This window comes from Ceratotherium simum, chromosome 14 (assembly GCF_057802395.1).
Source record: "Ceratotherium simum simum isolate JZ-2026a chromosome 14, ASM5780239v1, whole genome shotgun sequence".
In the NCBI taxonomy this organism is placed as follows: Eukaryota; Metazoa; Chordata; class Mammalia; order Perissodactyla; family Rhinocerotidae; genus Ceratotherium; species Ceratotherium simum.
In genome coordinates, this window is record NC_141913.1 from 26,079,327 (window position 1) to 26,097,572 (window position 18,246).

General features: G+C 38.0%; 1 protein-coding gene across 3 annotated transcripts in view; it reads left to right on the plus strand.

Moving 5' to 3' along the window:
* The window catches only part of GALNT1 (polypeptide N-acetylgalactosaminyltransferase 1), a 128,917-nt gene that overhangs the window by 77,602 nt on the left and 33,069 nt on the right, over positions 1 to 18,246 (plus strand). For all 3 annotated transcript variants that reach the window (XM_087439145.1, XM_087439144.1, XM_087439143.1), the window contains one exon: positions 15,498 to 15,664. In XM_087439145.1, the coding sequence (XP_087295271.1) occupies positions 15,498 to 15,664 (167 nt within the window). The remainder of the gene's footprint in view (positions 1 to 15,497; positions 15,665 to 18,246) is intronic.

Consider the following 18,246-nt stretch of genomic DNA (forward strand, 5'->3'; position numbering starts at 1 on the left):
GGTTTAGGACAAAGGTGGCGCTGCATAGCTGTAGGAGAAGGATGATCTCCTAAAGAAACAAACAGTGGTGGGTCAACCCGATATAATTAAGGACAAAACTGAAATTGTACCTTTACCTCACACCACATAGAAAAATCAGTTTCATGTGTATTACAGATATAAATAATGAAGGCAAACCAGTAAAGCTCCTAGAAGATCACATAGAAGAATTTTTTTATGATCTTGGGGTAGGAAAAAATTTCTTAGAACACAAAGAGCACCCAAAAATGAAGGAAAAGTTTAATAAATGGGACTACATTAAAGACTTTCTGTTCATTAAAAAAAAAAGTGAAAAGAAAAATATATTCAAAAGGCAAGTCACAGAAGAGAAGATATTTATGAGGCTCATAACCAGCAAAGTGCTGAGATCCAGAATATACAAAGAACTACATATCAGTAAGAAAAAGATAGACAATCCAGTAGAAAAATGGGTGAGAGACTTGAACTTCACTTCACAGAAGAGATTATCCAAATGACCAATAAACATGTGACAAGATGCTCAGCCTCGTTAGTAATCAAAAAAACAAAACCACAATGAAATACCACTTCATACACTCACTGTTGGTGGAAGTGTAAATTGGTATACCCACATTGAAAAACCATTGTTTACTGAAATGAGGACTAACATACTTCATACTTCATGACCCAGCAGATCTACTGCTAGGTATATCTAACAGAAATGCATGCACATATGCATCAGGAGACAAGGACAGAAATGTTTATAGCAGTACTCTTTGTATTGGCTCCAAACTGAAAACAATCTAAGTGTCTTATCAACAGTGGAATGTGGCATAGTCGTACAATGGAATACTTTATAGCAATGAAAATGAACAAAAGCTACATGCCACAACATGGATGAATCTCATTATTATACTGAGCAAAAGAATCACACAAGAATATATACAGAATAATGCTGTTTCTGGAAAGGTCAAAAAACAGTCAAAACAAAACTGTGATGTTAAGTGTTAGGATAGTGATTGGTCACCTTTGGGGAGGAAAGAAAAGGTAATGGGAGCAAGGGGGACTTGCAAGGTGCTGGCAGTGTTCTTTCTTCACCTGAGTTGTGGTTACATGAGCATTTGCTGTGATAACTCATTCACTCTAAATTTATGTTTTGTGTGCTCTGTTATACTACAAATAAAATCAACTTGAAAAAAGATTGGGAGAAACAAAGTAGGAGGGGAAGCAGTGGAGACAGCAAGTGGAGCAATACTGTTGAGATGTAGTTAGAAAAAGGAGAGAAATGGGGATGTTAGCTGGGGAGATGATGCAATCAAGGGGGACGTTTTCTTTTTTGTAAGATGGCATGTAGTACAGTATTTTTTTATGTTAATGGGAGTGATCTCAATGGGGGAAAATTTAAGAGGAAAGTAATATAGGAAGAGCATTGAACTTGAGTAGGTGAGAAGGAATGAAGGTGGCTTCAGACAGGAACAGAGATAATTCAGGCATCATGTAGCAGGAAAAAGGCACAATGTTTATGAACGCAATTGCCTGTAGGATGGTAAATGTGTTGATGGGAGTATGGAAATTCTCATCTGATGGCTTTTGGTTTTTGCAGTGAAATTGGAAACAAGGTTAACGCTTGTGAGTGAGGAGGGTGAGGAAGGTATTGGAAATCTGCTGAGATGTGAAACGGTTTGAAAGAGTTGACTAGGAAATATAGTAGGAGTACTGGATAGTGCTGAGAGCCTACTTGAGGTTTGTGGTTGTAAATTGAAAGTGAGACCATTCGGCATGTTCATGTTTTCTTTAGCCCTGTTCAGCAGCTCAAGTGCAGATGCAAAATCAGCAGAAAGTTGGATTTAGTTAGGATTGGGATATCGCCAGGCAAGTGAGATAGATAGAAGAATAGAGAGAATAAGGCAGTGATTATAATAAAGAACCATGGATCTAAGCAGAGTAGAGGAACTAGGAAATCTGCAGAAGGTAACAAAGCAAAAAGATGGAAGAGTCTGGATTGGAGATCCCAACAAAGGAAACTAAACATCTGGGATTATTCAAGTAACTGAGTGGGAATAAGCCAGGATGGCAGAGTGGGTGGTGGTGGAGTGGGTGGAGAATGGTGACCAGAGATTAAGATGCATAAAATGGAGATTATCAGTAATGACATGGTATAGGGATATAGCATGAAAGTAAGTGGGTGAGATAGGGTGGAGGAGAGTTTCATTGGAGGCGAGGAGAGCAGAGTAAAGATCTGAGAGGCCAGGTGTTGAAACATTGACTATGTGGAAACTAAAGTGACCAAGAATGTGATGATAAGACTAGTGATGGAATTGATAGGGAAGGTGATAGATGACTGTAACAGAGGTGGGGTGGCAAGTTCTCATAACACTTTCTTAAAGGACCTGAGGCTTCTTAGGGGAGAAGGAAAAACGAGTCTCAAATCAGCAATGAGGAACAAGGAAGATACTTACCCCCTGTCCAGACTCAGTGGTATGTGGGATGTGGAAGAAAAGCCAGCCTCCTCTTGAAAGACCACTCAGGAAGCAGTATTCTTGGCTTTAATTAGTTTAGAAGATAAAGGGAATATTTAGAGAATGGATTGTGAATATAGGGGATTTTACTGATGGCAATAACCATGAATTCTAGAGAGCACAGTGGAAAGGTTAAGAGGTCAGGAGCCTTAGTCAAATCAAAATTAGAATTTGCGTAATTCACAATGACCTGGAAGGCCTGGGCTTTTTGTTACTTGTTCATAGCATTATCTTCAGTACTTTATGATTTTAAAACATTTTCACCAGATCTGTAATTATGTATCTATCCTCATTTATAATATTGTTTGTTACTTTTCTCTTTTTTCCTTAAACAATCTTGCTAGTGGTTTGCAGTTTTTAATTTTTTAAAGAGAAGTAGCTTTTCCTTTTGTTTATCCAGTTGGTTTTTTAAAATTTGTTTTCTATGTAATTATCTTTTCTTCTATTTTGTGTTTAATCTGTTTTCATACTTCTTTAGTTAAATGCTTAACCTATTAATTTAGAAATATTCTTGTTTTCTAATAAATTCATTAAAGACTCTAAATTTACATCTATGAATCACTTCAGTGCATCCTGCTGGTTTTATGTGTAGTACTTTCATCCTTATTCATTTGTAAGTAGTTTGTAATTTTCATTTGCTTTCTCTTTAACCCAGGATGACTCGGAGGTACGTTTAAAAATTTCTATGTACATTTCTTTTGGCCTTTTGAATTTCTCTTTTTTTTATTATTGATTTTTAGATTAATTTCATCATGGTCAGAGAACGTGATCTGGTATATGAACATGATCTATTTTAAAATGTGTTGAAACCTGCTCTGTGACCTAGAAAATGTTCAGTTTTTTTAAAACTGTTACCTCTGCAGTTGAAAACAACATTGACGGTTGCCTGTTATTTCTGTTTTTTTCTGTTTTAGTGTGCATGCTTTAATAGATTCTGATTAAGTTGTATTAAAAAAAAAACAACTCCTATGATTGTGGATTTGACAATTTCTCTAACTCATTCTGTTAGTTTATTTTTCAAGACTGCATCACTAGATGTATTTAAAACAATTCGTAGTATATTATTTTTGTTTTTTTTTTAACCCAGTGTTCACTGTATCTTTATTAACTTTTTTCACACTACTTTTCATATTGCTACACCACTTTTCGTCTATTTAACATTTTCCTGGTATGTCTATTATTATTTTTTTTTTTTTCCTATTTCATTACTTTCAGCCATCTGTATGATTTTGTTTTAGGTGTATCTCTACTAAATGGCTGGATTTTATATTTTTAATTCACTCTAATAGTCTTTGTTTTTAATAGGTGAGTTTAATGCATCTACATTTATTGTGACTGTTGATATATTTGGACTTACTGCTTTTAGGTTGAACCATGTGAAACTGATCTTCAACCTTTTTTTTTTTTTCTTTTTTTGTGAGGAAGATTAGCCCTGAGCTAACATCTGGTGCCAATCCTCCTCTTTTTGCTGAGGAAGATTGGCCCTGGGCTAACATCCGTGCTCATCTTGCTCTACTTTATATGGGACGCTGCCACAGCATGGCTTGACAAGCAGTGCGTTGGTGCGCGCCCGGGATCTGAACCTGCGAACCCTTGGGCCGCCAAAGCGGAGCGGGCACACTTAACTGCTACACCACCGGGCCGGCCCCCCTTCAACCATTTTTGACCTATGAAAATGACAGTTTCATAAAGTTCAACCTAATAAATCTTGTTTTCTGTTTGCCATCTTTTTAATTTTTTTCCTCCTTTCCTGCTTTGCTCATTGATACAGTTTCAGTTGATAAAGTTTTTATTATTCATCTTTTTCTCTTGCTTGCTTGGTTTGGGAGCTGTACTACTGTAGGACCTAGGCACATTGTAATTGTTAAGGTGTGGATTTATCTATATGCTCTATATGCTCAGTGCACATAGTGTACTTTTGATCTGAACGTTCATAGTCTTCAATTCTAGAACATTTCTAGCTATAATCTCAGATGTTGCTGTTGTCACCATTTCCTTTAATTTATTCTTCTGGAACTACTTGTATGCATATACTAGAACTTCTCAATCTATACTCTTATTTTTTCTCCCTTTGTCCCTTTTTGAATTATATCTAGATGAATTTATCATTAATATCTTGGTAATGGCAAAGTCCAGGTCTGGCTCTGCCATTTACTGGCAGCGTGGCTTTGGACAAGTTAGTTGACCTCTCTGTACCTCAGGATCTTTATGTGTACAATAAGGACAATAACAAGGGTTGTTATGAGGACTTGTAGTGATTTTGAATATTTCCTGGCACCAAGGATATAGAGAAGGCCTCTGTTCAGGAAGTGAGCTCTAGGTCCCAGAGCAATTCTCAGGAGAAGCTGACTCCAAGCATGCTTTTCCATCCCCATCTTTTTTACAAATCACTGTCTGGCATCTGAAGTGTATTCACAGTGAAATATCAGAGTAATATTTAACTATCCCTACACTAAGCTGGACAAAGCTGGCCAGCAGGTGCTTTTCAGACCAGTTCCTAGAGGTGGAAGATAAATAGTGTGGGACAGCCCCTAGAGTGCAGCTTTTTCACCCCTTTTTCTGAATCTGGAAAAGCCTTGCTTGTTCTAAGTCATGGGCTTAACTGGTGGTAAAGCTGGCAGCGTCCAGATCATCCTGTTCCTGCCAAGAACGTTTACTGCCTTGTAGGGTCTCCAAGGGCACATTTCCTGGAGGAAACTGGAGGAAAGAATGATATTGTTCCAGTGTCAAGAAGAGTTAAATAGAAGTAACAAAGAATAACTTTTGTAATATATGATCTTAGGGAAGAAGGTTTAAGACAAATTCCAGGTCACCTAATATGGCAGTTCTATCCTATATAATTAGTCTTAGTTGCTTAAAAAGTAATAATACCATTTATTGAGTGCTTAGTATTGTACCTGACACTGTACACATTATCATATTTAAGCAATTGAGCAAAGTAGTATGCTCAGTTTATGGATGGGGAAACTCAGACTTAGGGAGATTAAATGATTTGTGCAAAGTATGGTGAATGAGTGATCCAAGTGAAATTTGTCAATGACAAAACATGAAATCTTAATCACTGTGCTCTGCCATCACTTTTATGGTTAGATCTTCATTGATCTTGTCTGAATGAGAGTACGTGAAGGAGAAATTTTGTAACATTGCCAAACACTGCCAGGCACGTAGGCAGACATCTTAAGAAATATTGACTTGTCATTGGTAAATGGTAGTGATAGGCTAAATATAGTGGGTGACAAAGAATACTTCGAAAATCATAGCTCAAAGGGACATGGAGAAGACAATTGGGTTATATGTGCATATTCACCTTGATTTGGAATCAAGCTACTTCATTTCTCTAAGCCTCAGTTTTCTCATCTATAAAATTGGGAGAATAATACCTCTGTCTTAGGTTCTTAGAAGGGTAAAATGAGATGAGGCATGTAAAACTCCTAATATTTCAGGCCCTAAGAGGATTAGGATAAGTAGGGTGGGACTTTAACAGTTGAAAAATAATAAAAATAATAATTATCAAGGGACTTCTATTATTCTACATTCATGAATTGTTAGGTATATGTGTGCATTGATTCGCTGGTAAGCCCAGTCTTGCTGAGATGAACACTATCCTAAGCAAATTTAATAATCTCTTTATTTCCCAAAACACCCGTGAATCACTCAGGCAGGCACTCAAGCTAACTCTCAGACCACATAGTGAATTTCACGCATTAGAGTTTATTCAGTAATCCTTTCACTCACTTACATAAGACAGGTGTTCATTATGTAGGCTATTTTTTAATTAATATTATACATAGGAACATAAATGAAACCACTTATGTTTACACTCATTGTTTAAAGACGAGGGATTTTCAGTCAGCTCCAACTCCACTCCAGTATATAATTCATTCCCATTAATAGCATCAGCCCACTATGGTAGTGATGGTATAGTCTGAAAAACCTGTCCGTCTCCCCTCATCCTTTCTCAGTCTGTGCTCTGTGCCAAAGCAAAGGAGTAAACTAAGGAAGAGAAAGATATATAAAACTCCTAATGCTGTTTCAGGCTCTGAGAGGATTAGGATAAGTAGGGTGGGACTATAACAGTTGAAAAATAATAGAAATAATAATTATCAAGGGACTTCTGTTATTCTGCATTCCTGAATTGTTGGATATATGTAGAAGACAGGAGGTCCAATGTGCAAAAGATAACAGAATCCCCAGGAGGATGGTGAAAGGAGAGCCCCAGATGACAGTGGTGCAGGCATGGAGGCAACCAGCCCAAAAAATTCCAGGAGGGATTTCTTTAAGAAGATTTCACTGATATTATAGCTGGTGCTTTTGAATATCTTAAGAGACTATTTAGACAATTTGTAAAGAGTCTGAGTTTGAATTAGTGACAAATACATAGAAAACTAAGGAGACGGGAAAAAATAAACCAGGGTAAAGTAGAAGGAGATATTGTGCAGGAAAGGAATGGTATTCATGATATACAAATCAGCTGTGAATAGCATTTTACATAGTCCTAATATAAACATTAAATAATGATGTAACCAAACTTATGACCACAGTGGGAGACTGAGGGACTAGCAAGTATGTGTGTCACGGTGGGGATAGGAGTGAAATAAATCCTCATGTTCTATAGTAAGAAGTCAATATGTAATATCTAGAACTAGAAAAAAAATCAAGTAAAAATGCAAATAGAATACTTAGAATTATGGAGGTAAATATCAAGAGAAACAAGTAAAAGAATTGAACTTGGTTTGTTTTATGGGAAGAGAGAAATGGCAGAGAAGTGAGGGAACAGCTTTTTTTTTTAACAAGTTTTGGACAGTTGTTTATTCTTTAAGCTATATACATGTCCTTTGATCAAGATAAAACCTAAAGTTGCTCAGGTAATTCTGATCTCTACACACAACTTGCCTCCCAGGAGACTCACTACTCCAATGTAGTGCATCTCAAACTCAAGCTTGCTAGGGTAGGAGAAGAGGGAGAATCAAAAAAAAAAGCAGGGGTAGTTATCTCTACTCTCTGGCCTTTAGGTCACTCCTTTCTAGTTCCTCAGTCTGGAAAGAGAGAGTTTCTCTTGGGGTTCTTTCTTTGTGCATCCAGGGCACACTTTCAGTTTTGGGGCTGCCTTGGAGTGCAGGCTGGCTAATGTCAGGGCGGGAAAAAATGGAAAACTCACCTCTCGTTCAGTGGAACTTCGAATTCTAGTCTCCTTCCCGAATTGACCTGCTACCATTTACCTTTCAGAGTGCCTTCTGATAGCTGCTCCATGCATTCTGTCCAGGATTTATAGTTCTGCTCACTGGGAGAGACAGAGTGGAGTGTACTTACTCTGTCTTTCCTGGAACCAGAAAATACACCCATTTAAAGTGTACAATTCAATGATTTTCAGTAAATTTGCAGAGTTACACAAGCATCACCACTTGTAGAAAATTTCCATCACCCAAAAAGATCTCTGGTATACATTTGTAGTCTCTCTTTGTTCTCAGTGTCAGCCCCAGGATTAGGTTATCACTAAAACTCTTACCTCTGTAGATTTGCCTTTTCTGGACATTTCATATAAATGGAATTATAAATATGTATGCTTTTGTGTTTTGGGTTCTTTCACTGAGGATGGTTCTGGGATTCATCCATGTTATAGCATGTATCCTTTGTTCCTTTTTATTGCCCAATGTTATTCAGTTGTATGGATGTACTACATTTATTTCTCCTGTCACCAGTTGATAAACATTTGGTTCCCATTTTCTGGCTATTATGAATAATGTTGCTAAGAACATTTGTGTACAAGTGTTTGTGTGGACATATGTTTTCATTTTTGGGGAGTAGATTCCTAATTGCTGGGTTGTAGAGTAACTGTATGTTTAACTTCAAGAAATTGCCAAACTGTTTTCCAAAGTGGCTGTGCCGTTTACATTCCCACCAGCAGTGAATGAGGGTTCTAGTTTCTCCACATCCTCACCAACACTTCTTTTTGACTGTCTTTTTATTATAGCCATTCTACTGGGTGTGAAGTGGTATCTCATTGTGATTTTAATATACATTTCTCTACTAATGATATTGGGCATCTTTTCATGTACTTATTGGCCATTCTTATATATTTAATGAAATGTCTCTTCAGATCTTTTGCCCATTTTTAATTGGATTGTTTGTCTTCCTATTATGACTTGTAAGAGTTCTTTTTATATACTGGATACAAATCCTTTATTAGATATATGATATCCAAATATTTTCTCCTAGTTTGTGGCTTGTCTTTTTATTTCCTTAATGATACCTTTTTGTGTGTGTGTGAGAGAGGAAGATTAGCCCCGAGCTAACATCCGCTGCCAATCCTCCTCTTTTTGCTGAGGAAGATCAGGCCTGGGCTAACATCTGTGCCCATCTTCCTCTACTTTATATACGGGTCACCTGCCAAAGCATGGCTTGACAAGCAGTGTGTAGGTCCATGCCTGGGATCTGAACCTGCAAACCCCGGGCTGCCAAAGCTGAGCGTGCGGACTTAACCACTACACCACTGGGCCAGCCCCTTTAATGATACCTTTTGAAGCACAAAAATTTTAATTTTGATAAAGTCAAATATATCACTTGTTTCTTTTATGAATTATGTTTTTAGTATCACATCATACTTAATGGTGCAAGACTGAAAGCTTTCCCCCTAAGATCAGACACAAGGAAAAGATGTCTGCTCCACTTCTATTCAACATTGTATTTGAAGGCAGTCCAAAACCTGGAAGTATGCACTGAGTGCAGAAAGAGAGCCCTAAGAGAAGTCCACTTTCTGGTCTGAGGAATGAGAAAGGTGTCTCTTAAGAGTTAGAGAGTAGAGAAAACCCCTTGTTTTTTTTCTCTCTTTTTTAAACCCCCTTTTTTCTGTTCTCTGCTATCCCAGCCCCGAGGCAATATTGCCAAGGCAGCACAGCCAAGGGAGCAGTGGCCAGGCAAGCAACTCTCCTGAGGAAGGGGAGTCTTCTCTCTGACCAAAGTCTGTCTGGTCTCCAGAACATGGGTAGAATCTCCTTTGCTTTGCTTTTCTGTCTCCTGCTGCTTGGCCCAGAACACAGACACAGTCACGGGAAGTGTGCAGCAGAGTGAGGAAACTAAAGCCTCAGCTTTCTAGCTATGTTGGAGCACTCAACATAAAAGATGTCAGTTCTCTCCCAATAGATGTATAGAGTTAACGCAATTCCATTCAAAACCCCAGCAAGGAATTTAAAAATTTATTTGGAAAGGCAAAGGAAATAGGATAGCTAACATAATTTTGAAAAAGAATAAAGTTGGAAGAAATACAGTACCCAATTTAAAGACTTACTAATCAAGATAGTGTGGTGTTGGCAAAAAGACAAATATATAGATTAGTGGAACAGAGTAGAAGGTTGAGAAATAGACCCACACATATATGGCTATTTGATTTTTGACAAACGTGCAAAAGCCACTTATGTAAGAAAATATTTCAACAAATGGTGTTGAAACAGTTATACATCCATATGCGAAAACGTGAATCTCGACCTAAAATCTCCTGTGTTACATGAAAATTAACTCAAACTGGATCATAGATCTAAATCTAAAACCTAAAAGTTTATAACTTTTAGGGAAAATATTTAGGACCTGGCATTAGGCAGAGAGTCTTTAGACATGACACCGAAGCATGATTTCATAAAAGAAAAAATTGATAAATTGAACTTCATCAAATTTTAAAACTTTCACTCTGCTAAAAACACTGTTAAGGGCCAGCCCCGTGGCTTAGCGGTTAAGTGCGCACGCTCCGCTACTGGCGGCCCGGGTTCGGATCCTGGGCGCGCACCGATGCACCGCTTCTCCAACCATGCTGAGGCTGTGTCCCACGTACAGCAACTAGAAGGATGTGCAGCTATGACATACAACTGTCTACTGGGGCTTTGGGGGAAAAAATAAAATAAAAAAAGTAAACAAAACACTGTTAAGAGAATGAAATGACAAACTGGGAGAAAATATTTGCAAACCATACTTCCAACAAAGGACTTGTGTCTAGAATATATAAAGAACTCTCAGACAGACAACCCAATTAAAAAAAATTGAATGCAATCAAACGTTGTCAAAAGACTTGGTACTTCACCCAAGATGCTATATGGATGGCAAATGAGCACGTGAAAAAACATTAGCCATTGGGGAAATGCCAATTAAAACCATAGTGAGTTACCACTCTATGCCTGTTTAAATGGCTAAAATAAAAAATGCTGACAGTAACAAGTGCTGACAAAGATGCAGGACAGTTAAAACTCTCATACATTTCTGGCAGGAATGCAAAATGTTACAGTCCCTCTGAAAAACATTTGGCAGTTTAAAAGTTACACGTATAGAGTTACACTTACCAAGTAACCCAGCAAGCCCATTCCTGGATATTTCCCCTAGAGAAATGAAAACACGTTCATGCAAAAATCTGTACATGAATGTTTATAGCAATCCTATTCATAATGGCTAAAAACTGGAAACAATAGGTGAAGGAATAAACAAACTGTGGTATATCAGAATGAAATACTATTCAGCAATAAAAAATAAAAAACTCACGATGCATACATCTTGAATGAATCTCAGAGACGTTATGCTGAGTGAAAGAAACTGATCTCAAAGATTATGCACCGTATAATTCCATTTACATGACGTGTGAAAAGACAAAACTATAGTAATAGAGAACAGATGTTGGTTGCTAGGGGTTAGGTGTAGGGGGAGGGTGTGACTATAAAAGGATAGCACAAAGGAGTTCTTTGGGGAGATGGAATTTTTCTGTTTCCTGATTGTGGTGGTGGTTATATGAATCTATACATGTGTTAAAACTCATAGAACTTATTACTCCCTCCCACCCCCCAGAAAAAGGTCATTAAAAAAAAAATGACACAATACGAAGTGTTGGTGAGTATGTGGAAGAGCTAGAAATCTAACACACTGCTAGTGAATGTAAACTATTACACCCTCTTTGGAAAACCATTTCACAGTATCTACTAAAGCTGAGCCTATGTATACTTTATTGCACAGCAATACAGAAATGCATACATGTAGTCACCAAAGGACATGTACATGAGTGATTATCACAGCACTATTCGTAATAGCCCAGACTGGAAAGTACCCTGATGGCTATCCATAGAAGAACAGAAAATAAATTATGATATATATTCATATAATGGAAATCTGTGCAGCAATAAAAATAAACTAGTGCACATAACATGGATGATACACAAACATAATGTTGAATGAAAGAATTCAGACACAAAAGCATATGCTCTATATTAGTAGTTCTCAGAGTGTGGTCCTGGGACTTCTGGGGGTCCTTGAGATCCTTTCAGGGAGTCTGCAAGATCAGCCCTCTCTGTAAGGCTGGAATTCAGACCTCATTGGAGAAGGTCTAGATAGTGGAGAAGTTTGCTGATTACCTCTGGCCAGACCTGGTGCACAGTACTCTCCAGAGTAGGCAGGCCTAACAAGCAGGATATAGACTTTGACGTGCATTTGGGCAGGAAGTCAGAGCCAGAACTGGCAAACAGGAACCAACCTTCTGGGGTACAGGCAGCCAACTCTGGGAAGCCAACTCCTAGGTTGCCTAGGAGACTCATTGAGAGTCTGCCTGTCGGGGTGCTACTGAAACTCAGTGGGGATGAATGCTTCTGAGTGTCCACCACACACTTATTTGGCGGCCAAGTAGTAGGAAGGAGAAAAAAAAAAATGGAAGCACACTGGAACCAGGAAGGGAAGTTTCTTCCTCCTGCAGTGTACCTCCAACACCCTCTACTGACAAAGCTTATGTATGCATCTTGCCAGCTGCAAAGGAGAAATGCTTATAGGAGCCAGTTACATTATCACAGAGCAGGCCATGAAGGGTGTATTTGGAGCTGAGAGGCAATAAATCCATAATAGGCACACTATATGACAGTGATGAATCATCTCTCTGATAGTTAATATGTGTTTGTGGATTCTTGTGCTTAAAGATTTGTTTTAGTTTATAATGTGGTAAGTATCAATAGCTATAATCCACATAAAAGCACTTTGGGATCATCAGTTTTTAAACGTAAAGGGGTTATGAGTCAAAAAGTTTTGAGAACCACTGCTCTATGTTATTTCTCTTAAGTGAAGTTCAAAAAAAGAGGCAAAACTCATCTGTAATGCTAGAAGTCCTACAGAGTGGTTACCTTCGGAAGGGGCACAAAGGAATCCTCTGGGGTGTCGATAAGTCATTTCTTCATCTGGGTGCTGACTACTTGATGCATTCACTTTATGGAAATTCATTCAGCTGTATACTTATGATTTGTCAGCTTTTTTATATCAAATTTTATTTCAATAAAAATTTAAGACTCTTCCCTCTCTTCCTAACACACACCCTGTTGTTAAACCTGTATGTAACTTTTTTTAAGTATCACCACCTTACACTAGCTAGTTTTCATTCCTGAAGCTGAAAGACTCAGTTGAGACAGAGTGGAAGACAGCTGCTTCATAATACTGCCTGTGGCCTTCCTGTTCACCTTCAGCCCTGTGTCCCCCACCCCCAGAGGGATCCCCCACTCCCACCTCTGCAAGGACGGGTGGTCCCTCCATGGGAAAAACTTAGGTAGAATGCTGAAAGGATCTTTTGTTCTTCTGAAGTGTTTTATGGCTTTCCCAGGTAGAGGAGGGTGTATGTGTTCACCTGTTCTGAGATCAGTTATGATGATTTTTCCATATGTTCTGTTTTGCTTTGAGAGAATATTTATGAATTTGTTATGTTCTCTGAATGATTACATTTAACTTTGATTTAGGAAATTACTCTCTTTTTTGTCAGGATCCTAATATTTGCTTTGCTTTCTGATTCTTCCTATTTTGAATGGTTTCCATTTTAGTTTTCTTTATTTCTAGTGTTCTTATAGTCTTACTTCCTTTCCATAGAATTTCAGAATTTAATTCTTTAACATATCATCCAAGAAATGTCTGTCTTATCACTTTTCTGCAGAACCTGCCATCTCAGATCTTTCCATCTTCTTCCTGTCTGCTTCCTAGCCATGCATATGGCTAACAATGCTGTTTGTACACTGCACATTTTGCCTAATCATCTTCTATGTCTCACTTGATTTTATTGTTTTTATTGTTTTGGTAAGCTGGCAGCTTTGTAGTCACCTTGGCTGTTTTCTGCTTCCAAATTCTCCTATAATAATAAGTAGGATAATTTGGGAAAAGAGATCAGATATGACTTAATACAGTTCAGTTAAGTAATAATAGAAACTCTTTTTCTGAACCCCCTTTACCCATACACAGGCCATTCCTTACCTCAAAGTCCTGTTCCAGTAGCCTGTGAGTCAAGCATTCAGGATGCATTTTCCCATAAAAACATGAGTGCCTTAGCTTACTCACTTATGATGTACCTGAAGTATAGTACTAATGGTGTATACACTATTTATAACATAACAGAGTTTTGATGGGAAACTATTTTCAGAAGTATTATTTGAAATGCTAAGGACACATTATCCTTCCCATCACCTACACAACTAGTCTTTTGAGCCTCACCTCTAGCCCAGACTTGGAGGGAGGGAATTGTAGACAGGGTGGCAGGCTGTGTGGTGGCCTTCTAGTGGATCTAGGTTGAAGAGGGGAGTGGACTGTCATGTGAAAATGAGGCTATGGGTTTGGGTCAGTGGATAGATAGTGAGGTTACTGGTAATAGGAGATGGAGACCACATTGTGAAAGGGCGTCTTGGGAATGGTAAAGAAGATGGGAGGGGCTGAAATGGGATTTAATGAAGAAGGACAATGGAAGCTATTTGTGTCTCCTTTTCTCCTTGGAGAGAGGAGGGACCAGTGCTGATGGGGCCCCTATAGTGAACTCTCCTTTTGTTTCTCCTTCTTTCAACCCTTTACCTTGTCATCTTTTTTCCGCTTCATTTTCCTTTTCTTTCAGCTGCCAACCAGCAGCCCTGGGATAGCGCTTTCAGTAAGGTTGTTATGGCAGCTTCAGAAGAGGGGTTTTGTTGGTATTTTTCTCATTTCTTCCCTTTCTCCACTCCTACAGACAGATAATAACAGATGAGATTGGAGAGACCACAAGGTTTGAGGAGCTTGCTAGAGAGCAGGAAAAAAAGGTGAAAAGAGAAGACTGGAGCAATGGTTACAATTTGGGGACACCTGAGAAAGAGTTATATGTGCACTCTTTAGGAGTGCGTATGTTCTAAAACACATCCCTTGATGTCTGGTTACTTACTGCCACTATTGTTCTCTAATAGTCTGTTATCTAGTAGTTTCATCTAGCTGACAAGACTGGAAGAAGAGACCATATTGCCTGACAAAGTGCTAGAAACATACAATTAATATGTTGATTTTCGTGTGCATGTATTTTGGGTGTGTTTGGTCTTTCTGATGATTGCATTTCTAGACACAGTCTTTACTAAACAAGATGCATGTTGATAGTTCAGTTTGGAGGAAGCAGCATCAAGATTTTGGTCAGCAGAGTATGGACTGTGGGGTCCTCAGTCAGGCCCTGCGGCTCCCTCACTGTGTCTGTTCTTAGCTTCTCATCTGTGAAATATGGCTCCAAGGAGCTCAGAATTATTAGGAAGCTTAAGTACCTTGTACACAGTAGATACTCAGTAAATATTAGTTCTTTTCCTTTGTGTAAGCTTTATTTTTTTTAGATTATTAAACCGTAGACTCTGGTGGTTCTAGTTTTTTGTCTAATTGGATTCTTGAGATACAGTCAGTTTGATTTTGATGATACAGCCTTAGTACATTCTCCATTGAAATTAATCAACAGAAAACATGCATCAGGAAGAGGTGCCTAATTTTAAGAATACAATTTATATCTTTAAAATAATTTTAATCTAAACATATAATTTTAAATAGGAACTATTTATTAAACATGCAACATTAACCAAAACTTAAATAAATAAAAAGTTACCAGGAATCCCATCACTAAAGCAAACTGTTTTTATTGTTCTATTACCCCTTCTAGTCCGGAGTCACTGATTATGCTGTCTTAACAGTCATTTTTTATAAAGGCATTTGCTTTGTCTCTAGGTGTAAAACAAAGGTGTATCCAGATAACCTTCCTACAACAAGTGTGGTGATTGTTTTCCACAATGAGGCTTGGAGCACGCTTCTGCGAACTGTCCATAGTGTCATTAATCGCTCACCAAGACACATGCTAGAAGAAATTGTTCTAGTAGATGATGCCAGTGAAAGAGGTAAATTTTAAATTTTAATGCCAATAATAGCTATGCCTTTTGTTATTAATGGTTAAAAAACTAGTTGCTGTCATTATTAACCTAATAATTTTATACAGACTTCTAATTTATCTTAAAAATATTTATGGCATTTGGACTCATTCACATATGCCCAAAATTACACCCTTGTGAAACTTAAAATATTACTTTAATTAGCATTTAATCTGTGTCACAACTTAATCTAGTTTTAAAAAGAAATATTGTTATATAATATAAACGTTTATGCAGAACAGTGAAAAAACCCATATAATTTTGTTACGATTTTCTTTGTGGGAAGCTGCAGCCCTGAGTCATTGAAGAGAGTCTGGATCCTACTTAGAGCCATGAATGCAGAAATTTAGTTCTATGTACAGTGGGAAGTATGTCTGACAGCAAAATGAAACCTTGCTGGGCGGGCCTTAGTTCTCTAGATTCTTCTTAGGTTTTCCCATTTTCTCCATTTCTAAGTTCAGGAATGATCTATATAGCTAGATGCATAAAAGGATGAGGAAGGAACTTAAGAAAAGGTGTTACATAATATGACTCTGATCTCATAATAAGTCTATAGTGACTCTTGCACAAACAGTCTTCCAAGAATCTCAGAATTTTTCACAGGCTTAGAATCTTTCAAACTGTCATGAAGCACTGTTTTGGGAAAGGTATATTAATTAAAAGTACCTTGGACCAACATTATTCATTCGGAATCCTTCTTGGAGATTTCACACCACAGGGTAGCATAGAAAAGGCTCTGCTTAGTCCATCAGTAAAGAAACCTGTTAAACTCAAAGATACCAGTTATTTCCCAGGCTTTTTCTTCGTTTTCTTCAGAGCACATCTGGTTAGGATCATTGGTATCATGTGTTCCCCCCGATATTCCTATGCTCATATGAGAAAAATTTGGGAGGAACTACAGAAAATGGCTCTTCCTTCCTTCCTTGACCAGCCTTGAACTTCATGACCCATCATTTCAACTTCTTTTACTAGCAACCCTGTCTTGCCTAATCTCTCATTGCATCTGCTAAAATAGTTTAGTCAAGTATTATACCTTCTCTTTCCTGTGCCTACACTAAATATGTACATTTAACTATGATTAAGTTTAATCACTTCATTTCTTAAGTATTGGGAGTAACTTACACATCAATAACAATTTAAATCTTATTACTTTGCCAGATAGTAGAGGTACAAATGAAGAATAAGATGTAGTCCTACCTTCTTAAGCACCTTATAGCTTACTTCCTTAATCTAATTAAGGAGACAGCTTGTAATCATAAAACATTTAAATAATAGTATAATATATAATGTAATTAATGTTGAAAAGAATGAGAGCTGTTTTAATTAAGAATACCACAGTTAAAACAAATAATTACTGTTGACAATAGAAGTATAAATCTCATGTGGATAATGGTTTGCTAGGAATTAATTAATCCCTCTTTAAGAAAATTGAAGTTCATTTAAGCAGTAATATATACAAACATCTATCCTGCAGGTGACTTGTATTTGGTTTACTTATATATTGATATTTGCTAAATTAAGTATTCCTCAAGGAGAGAGATTTTTCCTCAGATGCAATGAATTATTTTTTTCCATTTCCTCCTTTGGTTTTTCTATTATTCTGTTGAGTGCCTGAAAAGGCTGTGGAATAGTAAGTTTTTGTAGGATGTGGTCTAATCAGAAAGACACATATGCCCGCAACTCTAAAGTGACAAAGAAAGTCATATATACCAGTAACCTTTTTCCCTTCCTCTTGTAGGCCCTTCTTAATCATTCCAGCCTGTATAAATCAATAAGAGAAGACATGTGGGCAGATGTCTGCTTCACTCCACTTGGGGCTCTGAGTCACTAAGGAGGGTCCCTGAGTTGCTGTCCCAGAGCCACCAGTTAGGGATCTGGTTCTCTGTTATCTTCCTGCCTGGAAAACCTCAGGTGTCTAGGTCACCATTTCTCATATCTGGGAACCACTAGGCGTTGTGTTTTTGTGGTTATAATTGTCGTCTTGCTATCCAGATTGAGAATTATCTAATATAATTTTCTTTGGCTCTCTTGTTTACTTGGTAACTGTTGGGCCCAGGAAGCAAATCAAGCTCTTTATTTTTACGTAACTCTTAAGTCTGCTTTTTCCTATTCATGAGACACATCCAAGGCACCATCATTTCTTGCCTAGACTGATGAAACAGACTAGTCTAATCTCCCCACATACACCCTCACCCCTTCCTATCTGTTCACCGTGCTGCATGCAGAGTGAGCTTTTAAACATGCAAATCTGATCATGTCACTTCTCTGATTACAACCTTTCCTCTACGGCTGCATGACCTGGCGTCTGCCTGCATCTCTGGTCACATCTTTTTTTTTTTTTTTTAATCATTTTATTTATTTATTTATTTTTCCCCCAAAGCCCCAGTAGATAGTTGTATGTCATAGCTGCACGTCCTTCTAGTTGCTGTATTTGGGACATGGCCTCAGCATGGCCGGAGAAGCAGTGAGTCGGTACGCGCCCGGGATCCGAACCTGGGCCGCCAGCAGCGGAGCACGTGCACTTAACCGCTAAGCCAGGGGGCCGGCCCTCT